This window comes from Bison bison, unplaced genomic scaffold, assembly GCF_000754665.1.
Source record: "Bison bison bison isolate TAMUID 2011002044 unplaced genomic scaffold, Bison_UMD1.0 scf7180017864289, whole genome shotgun sequence".
Taxonomy (NCBI): domain Eukaryota; kingdom Metazoa; phylum Chordata; class Mammalia; order Artiodactyla; family Bovidae; genus Bison; species Bison bison.
The window spans coordinates 2,593,326-2,608,044 of NW_011494861.1; the positions used below are offsets into that span (position 1 = coordinate 2,593,326).

The window sequence follows — 14,719 nt, forward strand, 5'->3', positions numbered from 1 at the left end:
GGCTGCAGGCAGAGTGTCAGGTCTACAGAAGCGTGAAGCCATTCATGTCCACTTCCACCTCTTCCGTTGGTCCTTTCTGTCTTCATGGCTTTGATTAACTTGTTAGACATGCATGAAAATCTCTCTTCACAGGGAAGCCAGGGAAAACAGTGTGCAAGCATCAACACTGAGATGCTTAGTGAAGTTTGCATTCTGGCTCCGTTGTCATTAGCCTCTTTCTGCGTTTCTGCTTTCCCTGGGGCCTCTGTGTCATGATCCAGTATGATTGCTGGAGTTCTACCAGCATGTTTTTACCCCACAGGAATAATGAAAGAAGTCAGCTGTCTATCTCCTTGATTTCTTAATTTTATTGTAGAATTTTCCCAACGATGATAAAAGTAAATAGTACAGTGAGTCCCTATATGCTGTTCACTTCCTCCAGCAGTTACAGACATTCTGATAGTCTTGTTTTCTCTCTTCTCCTCCTTGCTGCCCAACACTCACCCACCTTTCTCACTCCCTGAGTGTTTTCAAGCAGCGATTTCCTTTTAATCCCCACAGAAAAGTGTCATGTTCTGATCTCAGGCCCCAGCAGAGAGGATTATCCATGTCTGTCCCAGAAGTACTCTTGGCCAGAGAGGGAGGGTCCGTGGGTGTCCCAGGTGGAAGCTGCACCTGTGGAGTCCAGAGGAAGGTTACATAACGTCCGCCTCCATCCCCACCCTCTGAGTCACAGAGCTCACATCCTCTCCTTTCATGAGCTCTGAGCTGGATCCAGAACATTTTTCAGAAATGAATTGCTTCCTGAGGAGTCACTCTTTGTTATTCACTTTTGCCCAGAGGCACAGAGAATGGATGCACCGGTGGTCTGGAGTGAAAGGCAGGGAAAGGCCTCATAAAATTGGGGGCCCTGCAGCGTGCAACTAATGAAGCCAGTGTCTTTTCTGCAGATGGTCATAGAAATCCTGGCATTTGAGACATGCTCACCCAACCATGGGAAGCAAATATCGTTCCCAGATGCCACCATTTCCCCAGCCTGCCATGATATAGGACTACTGTGCTATGACCTAGCCCATCTTTCTGTTGTAACAGAGCCTCTTAAAATATTTATCGCCTCCTTCTGAGGCAGAGGTGCTGCCAGCATGAGATGAGTTAACTGTCTCATCCTGTCCCCTGTCCAGATAATGATCCATATCAGTTGTTTTCGGGAAAATGTAATTTCCAAGGTATTACTGAACTCTGAGATGCTCCACTGGTAGGGGAAAGGCTCTTGGTCTCACTGAGAGAGTCCCTGGTGAGTTCTCTAGGTTAATGAGGTGCTGCACTCCCCCTCCTGACCTCTGGGCTCATACTCATGTAGCTCCTTCCATCTCTCATGGAACTAACTCCCAGGGGCAGCCACCGAGGCCTGTGTTTGGAAGACAGCTATGATGTTGTTAAATTGGCTTGTTCAGCCTCACAGAGTATAGAGGCTGTCTGCAGGATTCTGATACATCAGCCTCAAGATTGTCCTATTTGAACCCCAAGCTAAAAGCAAGTAACAGTGACAAGGCCTATTTGATATACTGCCTTTAGCCCAGCAAGCTTACCACTCTGATATTTTCTCTGTATATGTGTGTGCGTGTAATGCATATGTAGGTCAGTGGGACAGCATGGAAGAGTACACCTGTATGATCCCTCGGGACACCCACGACGGGGCATTTTATAGAGCTGTGCTGGCGCTACATCAGGACCTCTTCTCCTTGGCACAACAGGTAAAAATCTATGTGTAACCAAAACTTTCTAGTATGAAATGGTAATCAAGGGTGCCCAGTTAGCTCCTAAGCACAGGGCACCTATGTAAACAGGCTCTGGCATTTGGCTCTGTGGGCTCGCTAGAATGGCTTAGGAGCCTAAGACTCAGTGAGAAGACAACTCCTAGCACATCAGCCACTTTCTGCTCTGAGAGGGACACCTGTTCTGGAAGTTACCATGTAGATTGCTTATGGAGTTGGCTTCTTGGGTCATCATGGCCTCCTTTTTACCATGTTGCTTTAGTGTTCCCTATGGTGGAGAGAAACTGTCCACTAAAGGAGGATTCAGAGAGCAGTGCGCCCCTTGCAGCAGAAATCCCACCTCTTCTGGCTGTTAGGGTATGTCACACACTGGTCACCTTCTAGGGAAGCCAGCACTTTATTTGGAAATCCTCTGCTGTCTAGCAGACTAAAATAATGAGGTGATCACACCCACCCTGTTGGGCACCAGACTGTCTTAGGTGAGGTGCTCGGGTGAATGCCCTGAGCACTCCAGGATGGGCACGTAGTCATTAACCTGAAACGTTCAAGAAAGGAAGAGTTCCCCATGCTGGGGTTTTAACAGATGAAACAGAGAAGCCTCAGACTGCAGTCCTATGAGCTCTGGTTTACACGATGTGAAAACAGCCCTGGGCCATTCATGTTCTAGACACAAAAGCTCCCATTTACCTGGAAAGGATCGGGCATTTTTCTGCCAGTTTCAGAGACCCTCTCTTAGGAGGACAAGGTGCTTAAAAGCAGGTGGGTCATTTGAGTGCTTGCACGGTCTGTTCTTATCAGTATCCCCAGCAAGAAGAAGTTCAAAGCAGATGGATCCACAGGCTGTCCTCTTGAGATGCGAGAGCACAGTGATTCTCTTTCTAAGCACACGTCTCCCTTCCTTTGTCACCCAAGCTCTAAGACGGTGAGCTTTTGGCTGCCATATATTTCTGTTTTTTCTGAGAAATCAGAGAATGCTTTTATCTGGGCTTTCAAATCAGGTAAAAGGTTTCTTCCCTTCTTCATCACTGGGATTTCAGTGAAACAGGGAATTTGTGCATCTAGTGGGGAAGCCCAAAAATCACAGTGCTCCCCTCAGCTCCCAAGCCTGAAGCTCCATTCCTGTGCTTTTCTCGTTCTCTTCCAGTGCATCGACAAAGCCCGGGACCTACTAGACGCGGAGTTAACGGCGATGGCAGGAGAGAGCTACAGCCGGGCCTATGGGGTGAGTGTGGGCTGCCTGTGCAGTGCCAGGTTTCCAGCTCAGTTCAGTTCTTTTTGCAGAGTGGGCTCATGAGTACACACAGGCTGCTGGGAGTGTGCCTGTGGGACCAGAAGGAATGACTGAAATGAAGCCTGGCTTTTGGATTGTTCATGCTGTATTAAGTTGGAATGTGATTTGCTTCCATCAGGCCATGGTTTCTTGCCACATGCTGTCTGAGCTGGAGGAGGTTATCCAGTACAAACTTGTGCCCGAGCGACGGGAGATCATCCGCCAGATCTGGTGGGAGAGACTGCAGGTGAGCCTGGTGGAAAGCCCTGTGCCACCCTCCCCACTCCTCCAATCCCCACTGGCATCCACTCCCTGCCTCCTCACTGAGGCCCGGTATACATTCAGAGCAGAACACCCATAGACTTTTCACCTGAGCCTTTAGCTGTGAGAGAATGACCACTTTCCCAACCTCATTTTACCCTTCTCAGGGAATAAAAGAAAATAATTTTTTTTTTTTTGGTCCATGCCCCATACCTTGTGGGTTGTTAGTTCCCCAATCAGAGATCGAACCCATGCCCCCTGCAATGGACGCATTGAGTCCTAATCTAACTGGACCACCAGGAAATTCTTGAAAATATCTTAAATAAGTGACATTATGGCCAGCCAGTTGAGAATCTTGACCTCAAAATCAGTGGTTCTCAACTTCAGCTATGTGATAGAATGACCTGGTACTATGTGTTAAGTCAGTTCAGTCATGTCCAACTCTTTGCAACCCTATGGACTATAGCCCTCCAGGCTCCTCTGGGATTCTCCAGAATACTGGAATAGGTTGCCATGCCCTCCTCCAGGGGATCTTCCCCACCCAGGGTTTTAACCCAGGTCTCTTATGTTTCCTGAATTGGTAGGCAGGTTCTGCACCACTTGCACCACCTGGAAAGCCCAGAATGATCTGGAAAGCTTTTAAAAATTGAAATAGTCAGACCACATCAACAGAAGTCCTGGGGATAGACCCAGGATCGGTATCTTTCCAGCCTTCCCAGATAATTCCAGGATGTGGCTGCTGCTGAGATCCACTGCTCTAAATCCACTTGCTGGCCACCTTTCAGTTGGAGTGGGGAGGCTGATGTTTTCATTTACTAACTTCTGCGGTTTACAGTTCCTCAGGTCTTAGTCACGCGATAATCTCTGCAAACTTTTTTCCACCGAAGTTTCCCCTCATCGAGAGACTAGTCCAAATTCTCCATTAGTATTTACATTGTACATTCTGATCATTTTAGCATGAGGAGCTGTCGATTCCCAACCTGGGAGTCAGGAGTCTCAAGTGTTCTTGGAAAGGACAGTTCTCCCACCCCCTGAGGAGACAGAAGGGAAGTTCATTGGCAAAGCCTTCACTGCTCCAGAAGGCACTTGTCCCCCTGCTCATCGTAATCAACCTCCCTCATTGTCAGCGGTTTCCTCTTGATCCAATCCACACTTAATTCCAAATTCTGTCCCCAGACCAGTCGAAGTTTGTGCTTCCAGCTTTTCAGCAGGCTGTGACAGAGCCTTCTGACTCCAAGTTGCATTCTCGTCCATGGAGTTCCGGGCACATTCCTCTGGAAAGGAAAGGAGTGGGGCAGAGGCTCGCCTATGAGCACAGTCGTTTATGCTCTGAAATGAGCACATGCAGTTCCTTCCCATGTTTTATTAGCAATTATGAAATGTCCAGTGAATGTTTTGGTGGAAAATTGTCTATTGAACCCCAGAAAAGAATTCCACAAAGCCAGAATTTCCCGCTTGTCCACACCCTCGTTTTTTTTTTTTTTTTTAAAGTGCCTGTAATGGGGTGAAGGGTTTCCAAATCAGAGATCTGATGAATCTTCTGCCCTTCTAACAAGTGGGACTTTGACCAGACAGAGACTTAGAAGGGGGTGGACTAGACGAGTCTCGGAGAAGGGAGACCCATGTTTGACTTTACTGTGTCCATAATACCATCATCACCTTAGGCCTTCGTGACCTTCCTACCTTGAGACAGAAGATACTTTTTGCTTTTCAGAGCCAAGGGATTTCAGCATGTGGGAGAAGCTGGCAGATGAGAAGTCACCAGAACAGTCACTCAGTGTACTTTGTTCTGTTTTTCTAACTTTCCAAATCATTGTCGTTAATGGGATGAAAGATGATGGTCCAAAGGCTAAAAATACAGTGTTAACTTTGCAGTAGGAATTTGGCTCTTATGGATGGCTTGCTGTCCGAACACTCAACTAACTGCTTAGGCTGGAAGACTGCCATTTTGTGATCCATTCAGCTGAACTCCCCAGCCAGTAGCTCCCATGGGACAGTATGAGAGGTCAGCCTTACTTGCATTGGGTTCTTTTCTTGCCTTGGGTTCTTTTCTTGCCTTGGGTTCTTTATTCAGACTCAGTCTGTGTCCTGTCATGTTTAAAAGCCTGCAACTGGACTTCCCTGGTGGTTCAGTGGTAAAGAATCTGCCTTCCAATGCAGGAGACAGGTTCAATCCCTGGTCTGGGAAGATCCCACATGCTGTGGAGCAATTAAGCCCATTCACTGCAACTGTTCAGCTGGGAACCACAACTATGGAGTCCCCATGTCACAGCTACTAAGGCCTGCTTGCCCTAGAGCCCATGCTCCACAACAAGAGAAGCCATTGCAATGAAGAGTAGCCCCTGCTCACTGCAACTAGAGAAAAGCCTGCACAGCAACGAAGACCCAGCACAGCCAGAAATAAATAAAACTATCTGTGAAGTTATTTTAAAGCCTTCAACCATTGTTGCTAGACTTTTAGACCTACCTCCATGGAAGACAGCTTGTTTGGTTTCATGAAATTCTCTGATGAATTGATAGATCTCAGAACCCCGTCCCCCCGGTATTCGTCTCTGCATCTGATTTTTTATCAGGAAGGTAGAGGAGGAGAGGCTTACTGTGTTCTCAACAGTCTTTTAATATAAAATTAACTTGGCCCTTTTGATAGTGATTAGTTCACTGTTTTTAATTTAAAAGAATTTATACATGTGAATGAATGAGGTCTTTTCCCTTCTGTGTATGGTTTTTGATCTGAGATATTTAAAAAAAAAAAATGAAGAGGAAAGACAAGGCCAAGATCTGAGTGCAAGTTTAGGCTCTAATAATTTCAGGAATATAAATGCCACCAACTTTCAAATAACATCAGTTGAAACTTCAGTTATTTAAACTTTTTTTTACACTTAAGTAGTTTTTAAAATTTTGAATGATACATCTTTAATTTTTGTCAGCGATAGTCATCTTCAACCAGAGAGACTGAGGCAAAAAAAGTTAAAAATACATTATTTACAATGCAGAAAAGAAATTTAAATAATTTAGTTCATTTAAACTTCACCATAGCCCCATGAAGTTGGTACGGTTCTTATCCCATTTTACAGATCAGTCACAGAGAGGTTAAGTAACTTATCCAGAGTCGCGATAGGTAGTAAGTGGATGGGCTGCGATTCAGGCTCCAGAGGTCTTGCTCTGTAGCTTCTCGAATTTTGAAAAGTTCCTAAGAGGCGTTCACTCACAGTACCCTTCTCTTGAGAAATATGAGATTATAAAAATGAATCTCTTTTTTTGTTTCGGGGTGGGTTTCACCATTGCCCTTGAGGGGGTAAGATGTAGCAGAGCACATATCTGATCCTCACTTGTGAACATCCCAGGGCTGCCAGCGTATTGTGGAGGACTGGCAGAAAATCCTCATGGTGCGGTCACTCGTCGTCAGCCCTCACGAGGACATGAGGACCTGGCTCAAGTACGCAAGCCTGTGTGGCAAGAGTGGCAGGCTGGTGAGTGTCCCGCCCCTCCTTGGGGTGGGGGCTGAGGAGGGGGCCCTGCTCCTGGTCCAGTCCTGTGTCTAACCTGACCCCTTGTCTTGAAGGCACTTGCTCACAAAACCTTAGTGCTGCTCTTGGGAGTTGATCCATCTCGGCAACTTGACCATCCTCTGCCAACGGTTCACCCCCAGGTGACCTACGCCTACATGAAAAATATGTGGAAGAGCGCCCGCAAGGTCTGTACCCGACTGTAGCAGCAGACCACGTTTCTGTAGAACACTCGCCTAGTCTGCTTCTCACTGCCTCCTCCAGGCCAGAAAGGAGACAGTGTCCAAACCACCATGTCAGGGAGTGTGCTTCCGTGGGGAGGCTATTTGGGCCAGATTTCAAAAAGTGAATCACATTCGGGGAGATGCACGTATACCCATGGACCAAACCAATGCATGTAATCACAGTTTTTTTTATGAGCAGCTAGAATGTGCTGCCACAGAAGAAGCACGGTTTCTTGGTTGTGTTTTGTTTTTTTCCCTAAGAGAAGTACCCAAAAAAGCAGTGTATTTATGAAAACAGACTGAAGCTTTCGTAAGACCAACTTGGTTTTTCAGACTTCTTGTCTCCTCTGCACTCGTCAGTTTGGATTCACAAGCAGCAACACCCAGGGCGTAATGCTAGAAACAGAGAGGAAACTCATCTTGAAGCCAGTGTGGTATTCCTCTGACTTTATTTACAGACAGGGCCTCGGGAAATACATGTGACTTCTGGTGGGATTTTTTTCTATTTTATTTTTAAAAACAATCTCCCTGGCTGATGGTGGTGATTAACCCAAAGTAGGTCCTGGAGGCACCGTCAGCACCTGCTTTGGCTCCTCATCATCCTCCTAAGGAAACAGAAGAGGGAGTCCCAGCTGTCTTCTCCCTTTTGTGCCCACAGTGTCCCTGAGGTGAGGAAGGAACATAGAGCAGCCACTGAAGCCATGGCTGTGGGAGATATGAGAGAAGAGCAGTCAAGTCTGAGCTAAAGGCCCACTTGGGAGATCCTTGGACTGTGGCTAGGAGTTGACCTCTTCTGTGGGTACTGGGTTTTGTGACTCTAAATGCCACCCAGGGTGGGAGCCACAGCCATGCACCCAGGTCCTGTCTTTGATTGGGGCATACTTCAAAAGTAATGGCCCAAGTGTCCTTCTCCAAATGTGCAGTTTAAGGTTTTTCTCTTTTGTTGTTGTTTGGGAGGACGTGTTTGTTTAGTCTCTGTTTAGTGTGCCTCCCAGGCCAGAGCACTTCTGATTCAAAGCCTGCTCTTCCTCCAGGCAAATGAGAAAAACAGAAGGTGCTGGATCTGAATGTAGTCTGGTTTCCTTCCTATGTGTAGCCTCCAAGTCTTTGAAAGTCTTGCCGAAGGCAGGCATAAGGAATATCTTGGCTAATATCTCAGCCACGGAGTGGCTTCTTTCAACATAGGACTACAGCCCAACTTCACAGATTATGGCCTTTTCTTAGGAGCCCACATTCTGGAGGCAGACCACAAAACCACATGGATTAAAAATTTAGAAATCAATTTAAAATTAGGTGCTTGAACTTCAAGCCTGGAGCTAGAGATGCCACATCTTCATAAGAGTTCAGGAGCTACTCCGAGAAGACTGATTATTAATACTAACTGTGCTGTTGAACAAGTCACTTTACTTCTCTGAGCATTACGTTCTTCCTCTGTAAATAAGGACTGGACTCTGCCTTGCCTCAGTCAGGTAGACATGGGGAAAAGCAGGTCCCCTTCTGCAGGAAAACATCAGGCAATAGGTGTACGGCCAGTGTTCTTCTAGAAGAGACAGTTCACAGAATCTAGAGACAGTCTGGTTCCTTCTGTAAACTTCACTAAGCCAAGAACCTAGTTCTTGCCCACAAGCCCCCAGGCAGTCAAGAGCCAGAAGAGTCTGCCCAGCTCACACTCAGCCTAAGAGAAGCCCCATCCTCCAAGTGAGTGATCTATCTGTAAGAGAGAAAGAATCATTTTTCCCCCCTCCTCATTTCCTGGAGATGAAGAAAAGAAGGAGGTTTTTTTTTATAATTATTTACTTATTTATGGCTGTTCTGGGTCTTTGTTCCTATACGGGCTTTTTTCTAGTTTCAGTGTGTAGGGGCCATTCTTTATTGTGTGGGCTTCTCTTTGCAGTGTTTCTCATATTGCAGAGCACAGGTTCTAGGACTCGCAGGCTTCAGTAGCTGTGGTGTGTAGACTCGGTAGTTGCATCTCCCAGGCTCTGGAGCACAGGCCTAGTAGTTCTTGTGTGTGGGCTTAGTTGCTTGCAGCATGTGGGATCTTTCCAGACCAGGGGTCACACCCACGTCTTTTGCATTGTAGGCAGATTCGTTACCAGCTGAGCCACCAGGGAAGCCCCAGAGTTATCCTCCATCTTTGTCATGAGAGGTCAATTCTCTTTTCTCTCCCTAATCAGATTTAAGTCTAGTCAGTGTAGTTTCCATAGAAGAAAAACTAAAAGAATACTTATACTTCCCAGGTGTGGGAGGCTAATATAGTTCATTTTTCAAAGCCAGTGGTGAGGAATGAAACTAAAGGCAGATGTGAGGGAGACAGGTGTCTTGTTAAGTGTTAGAACATGTGTGTGTCTGCGCTGTCCTCATGTGTGGATTAGTTCCCTGGTAAAGCGTTGACACGTCATTCTTCCTCTGGGTGAAGCCCTCTGTCTCTTGATGCCAATTAATTACTTAATTCTTTATATATTAAAAGTATCTGAGGTTGGTTCTGGCCCCCAAGGCAGGGAATTTCATTTTCCTTCAGAGCTATCATTACCAACATGTTTCCACTTTTAAAAAAGAAAGAAAGGAAACCTTATATAATTTATAAGGAGATCATTTTGACCTTATTTATTTGAAGTGTTGGGTTTTTCTCTCCTTTCCTGTAGCAGAGAACACATATTCTCTTTCATTTTCTGTCCCATGCCATTTCCCCTCTCTGTGTCGGTGGATTGGAATCCACTGTTTTTCCCACTTGTGCTTCTCCTGTCTGTGTGTTCTATCTTCATCCTTGAAGCCCTTTAAAGAGTTTGGACTCCATTTATCATGATGCTGGTACATGTGGACATGGCAGGTTTATAAGTGGCTTGTAACTGACTCCAAAACCTCTGACTCTGGCTCTACTCTTCCCTAGTTCCACTATCTGTTATGAACTCAGATGCCTCCTGCTCACTTTGTATAAAATCATGTAAAGAGATGGAACTGCTTGAGGACCCTCTGAAGCCTTTGCTTCTTAGCCAACCTGTTCAACTAAATGCTTGGCTAGTGTCTTCCCCACTCCACTTGGATATATGAGGGGTCTCACCCCATCTCTGTGTTCTTATTTGGGTACTGAGGGTTCTATCAGATCTTTTTAATGTATTTTATTGAAATATAGTTGATTCACAAGGTTGTGTAATTTCTGCTATATGGCAGTGATTTAGACATGTGTGTGCATACACACCAGGCACACTGTTTTTTATATTCTTTTCCATTGTGGTTTGTCCCCGGATCTATTTGATTTTTTACACTGTAATTTTTCCTGTGCCAGTGTCCAGGGTATACAGTGTCTTAAACAAATACTAAGGGTTCACTAGCCTGAAACAACTCCCAAGAAGTCTGATTTCCCCCAGGGCAGTATATTGATAGTGAATTAAGCAGTGATTTCCGATTACTTCATATGGATTGTTATTTGGGGAAGTTGGGCAAGTAGATTTTCTAAGCCTTGTTAAACTAGTAATTGCAGTTGGCCAAGGAGAGTTACTCCTTGAGTTAAAAAAACATGAATCCTCTTGACAAGTCCAGCCATCGCTCAGCATTATGCCTTTGCCCCTGTCCTACCCCATGCTCTAGGGTGTTCTTTGGGAGAGGGTGAATGGCAGTTCCTTTCCCCTGGTGTTGGGCCAGACGCCAAGTGACTCCCTGTGCCTTTGTCCTACTACAGATTGATGCCTTCCAGCACATGCAGCACTTTGTTCAGACCATGCAGCAGCAAGCCCAGCATGCCATCGCCACCGAGGACCAGCAGCACAAGCAGGAGCTGCACAAGCTCATGGCCCGGTGAGCTCCCTATGGCCAGGCCTGTCACACCCCAGCCCTGCCCCATCAGCGGCCTCTGCCCCATGGTCATGGTCAAGGCTCCCAGAGCAGCCAGTTGCTTGCATCTCTCTCACCTTTTCCAGGGCTCCACAGTCTCTGCCACTTATTTTCCCAGGATCCAATAGCCCAAGAGCACCCGTGTGCTGTTCTCCTGGTGTCCAGCTTCAGAGTTAAGACTCCTAGCTTTCAAATGCTGCTGGTTTGATGTGTGACTTTAGATAAGTTACTTACCCTCTCTGTGCCTCAGCTTCCTCATTATCTAAAAGGGGGATAGTAAGAATTCCTTTTCCCTAGGGTGGAACAGGATGGTGTGAGGATTAGTGGAAAGAAAACGTCAAGCACTTGGAGCAGTACCTGGAACAGAGTAGCAATCAGTGAACGTTAGCTGTTAATTCCATCATACAAAGAATGAAGGAGGACATTGCTGGCAATCCGGTGATCAAGACTCCATGCTTCCACTGCAGGGACCTTGGGTTCTATTCCTGGTCAAGGAACTAAGATCCCTGCATGTAGCATGGCACAGCTAGAAAATAAGGGAGAAGCCGTAAAGCAATTGATGAGAAAAATTACTTTCAGCAGCTGCCACCCACCGAAATGAATTTGGGGAAGCCAGGTCCATTCAGACTTCAGTGTGCCAGTTACCTGGTTTATGTTAGCATTGACAGAGAGCAAGAAGAGACCATCCCTTAAAAACTTGGTGCCCAAAACCTGTCTGTTTTCCTCCAGGTGGCTGAGAATCCAGGTGGTTCAGTCATGTTGCCTCTGTAGACCTGGAGTCAACCATAGGAAGGCCATTGCGCTCCCAGGATGTCGTCCTCCTCAGCACGGCTCTTCTGAGGAGGGAGCAACACAGGGTTTGTTTCTCTGTTTTCAGATGTTTCCTGAAACTCGGGGAGTGGCAGCTGAACCTACAGGGCATCAACGAGAGCACGATCCCCAAAGTCCTGCAGTACTACAGCGCCGCCACAGAGCACGACCGCAGCTGGTACAAGGTAACCAGAGATGGGAGTGAGCCGGGCTCCCCACCGCTGCCTCCAGACGCCGGCCAGTGCGCCCCAGGGCGCTCACGCTTCACCGCAGAGCTTCGGTGGCCTGGTCTGGTACCACGAGTTTGATTCTTTGAGTGCCAAGAGCTAGTCAGTCAGAGGTCTGACTGATAAAGAAAGATTGAGAGATTCTTTCACTTGAAAAAGATTTATTACACCATGAGTGTGTGCATGGCTGTGGAGATGCTGTTGTCTTTTTATTCTTTTTTTAATGAGAATATAGTTGCTTTACAGTGTTATGTTAGTTTCTGTGTACACTGAAGTGAATGAGCTATGTGTGTACATATATCCCCTTCCTGTTGGACCTCCTCTCACCACCTCCCCTTATAGGTCATCCCAGAGCAGAGCTGAGCTCCCTGCGCACTAGCTATCTGTTTTACACACAGTAGTATATGTATGTCAATCCTAATTTCCCAATTCGTCCCACCCTCCCCTAATCCCTTGGGCCCACATGACCACTCTCTACATCTACATCTTTCTTCCTGCCCTGCAAATAGGTTCATCTGTACCATTTTTTAGATTCTACATATATGTGTTAACATGCTATGTGTTTTTCTGACTTACTTCACTCTGTGTGACAGACTCTGGGTCCATTCACATGTTTACATATGACCCGATGTTGTTCCTTTTTATAGCTGAGTAATATTCTGTTGTGTATATGTGCCACATCCTCTTTATCCATTCATCTGTTGATGGGCATTTAGATTGTTTCCATGTCTTGGCTATTGTAAATATTGCTACAGTGAACATTGGGGTACATATCTCTTTTTGAATTATGATTTTCTCAGGGTATATGCCCAGTCTTGGGATTACTGGGTCCTGTGGTAGTTCTTACGGTAGTTCTGTTAAGTTTTTAAGGAACCTCCATACTATTCTCCATAGTGGTTCTATCAATTTACATTCCCACCAGCAGCACAAAAGGTTCCCTTTTCTTCATACCCTCTCCAGTCTTACAGACTCTTAGCAGCTTGTTTTCCTAGACCATGTGGACACACAGTTAGTCTCTGGAACTTTATCTTCCCTTGTAGTCTCTGGAACTTTATCTTCCCTTGGGTCATCTGTTCCTTCCCAGCTTCTTTATGATTCCCATCCCTGCCTGCTCCTCATCTAAGAACTGAACTTTCTGTTTCTGTTGGAAAGCTCTGTTTCCAGAGTAACATCCTGTTATATAATAGAAAATTTTTCAAGAAGATAGAGAAAACTAGAAAATGTATAAAAGCTTGACTGGTAGAGGAATAAGTCTTGGAAGTACACACCTCCAGTGAGAGCATGCGTTCTCATGTGTTTTTTATATCTTTTCTGAGGGGGCCTCCTGGTTAGACTGCCTGTGAGGCAGATGTCATCCACTCCTTTCCGGTGTCTCTTTAACCTGCTAATACTCTGGGAATGAATCCCTCTGGGGTCAAAACCTGCATCTGAAGGCCCTAGAAACATCTACAGTAAAATTCTTGCCATGCTTTAAGCATGTATCAGTCTGATCTGAAAAATGCCCATTTTGTGAAAGCAGCAGTAATTATTCTCTCTAGGACAGCTTCAGTCCAGGACTGGAAGAATATGTCCAGTGAACCTTTGCCCAGCTGGAGCCTTACTAATTAGAACTGTGTCCTAACCAGATTGCTTTCCTTCAACTTTTCTGAAAGAAATGAATCAAAGGAAAAAAAAAAAAAAACTGGCTTTAGTCTGGGCCTATTGAGTCTGTGCTGTCGTCTCCCATCAGTGATGCATGTTAGTCCCACGTGCCTGCAGGACTCTTTCTGTCTTGTTTGCTGTGACCCCCCAGCTCACTGTACATATACAGGTATTTGTGGATTAAATGAAGGTATGGGAAAGCTGAGCCTAGGTCACTGTAGGATTCTTATTCATCAAGTAGAAGTTGATTGTGATTCATCTACTCTGCTTGGCTGGGAAAATGGACACTTCTGTGTTAAAGCAAGGTTTTTAGCAAGGGATTCAAAGAAATATACCAGTTATCCAGAAAGTTCCAACTATGAGTGAATTATTTAATGTCTTGCTGTCATCGCAAATTTACAAAGTTCCAAATCAAACTCTTCCTCATTGCCCTGTGCACCAGGCAATGCTATCTCAAAGCATTACTACCGTTCAAACCCTCAGAGGTGTGAGTAGTTAGCACCAAAGGCTTCTTCTGGCTGGCAGTCACTGGCCACTGATCTCTGACAGGCCCTCAGCCAGGTGTGAGGGACAAGCAGTGACCACGAGTCACCCTCCATGGCTGGCCTGTTCTTTTAGTGTGCCCCCTTTCCCACTGTTCTCTGCCTAGTTAAGACCTCTGCCTTCACTCTCTGAACTTCTGCTCTCCTCCATCATCTGTTTTGTATCTGCTGCCAAAGGAATTTTTCAAACCCAGCTTTTAACCCATCTCTTTTTTTTTTTTTTTGGCAGAGCCACACTTTGTAGGATCTTAGTTCCCTGACCAGGGACTGAACCCAGGCCCTAGCAATGAAAGTACCAAGTCCTAATCACTGGACCACCAGGGAATTTCCTTAAGCTCTTTTTTTTTTAAACTATACTTGTTTATTTGCTCTTGGCTGTGCTAGGCCTTTTTTGTTTTTCTCTAGTTGCAGCAAATGGGGGCTACTGTCCGGTTGCGGTGTGCGGGCCTCTCACTGCAGTGGCTGCTCTTGCTGCAGAGCACAGGCCTCTGGTGCACTGGCTTCAGTAGCTGCACAGCCCTGGCTCTAGAGTGCTGGCCCAGTAGTTGTGGTGCACGAGTTTAGTTGCAGCACGTGGAATTTTCCCAAATCAGGGATCGAACCCGTGTCGCCTGCGTTGGCAGGCAGATTCTTAACCACTGACCTTCAGGGAA

At 46.0% G+C, this 14,719-nt stretch overlaps 1 protein-coding gene across 1 annotated transcript in view; it reads left to right on the top strand.

Annotated features, from left to right (window-relative positions):
- MTOR (mechanistic target of rapamycin (serine/threonine kinase)) overlaps positions 1-14,719 on the top strand; it is a 124,124-nt gene that overhangs the window by 90,905 nt on the left and 18,500 nt on the right. The window contains exons 32-38 of the mRNA XM_010849896.1: positions 1,618-1,733; positions 2,899-2,976; positions 3,164-3,271; positions 6,630-6,755; positions 6,848-6,979; positions 10,695-10,810; positions 11,724-11,841. Coding sequence (XP_010848198.1) covers positions 1,618-1,733; positions 2,899-2,976; positions 3,164-3,271; positions 6,630-6,755; positions 6,848-6,979; positions 10,695-10,810; positions 11,724-11,841 — 794 coding nt within the window. The remainder of the gene's footprint in view (positions 1-1,617; positions 1,734-2,898; positions 2,977-3,163; positions 3,272-6,629; positions 6,756-6,847; positions 6,980-10,694; positions 10,811-11,723; positions 11,842-14,719) is intronic.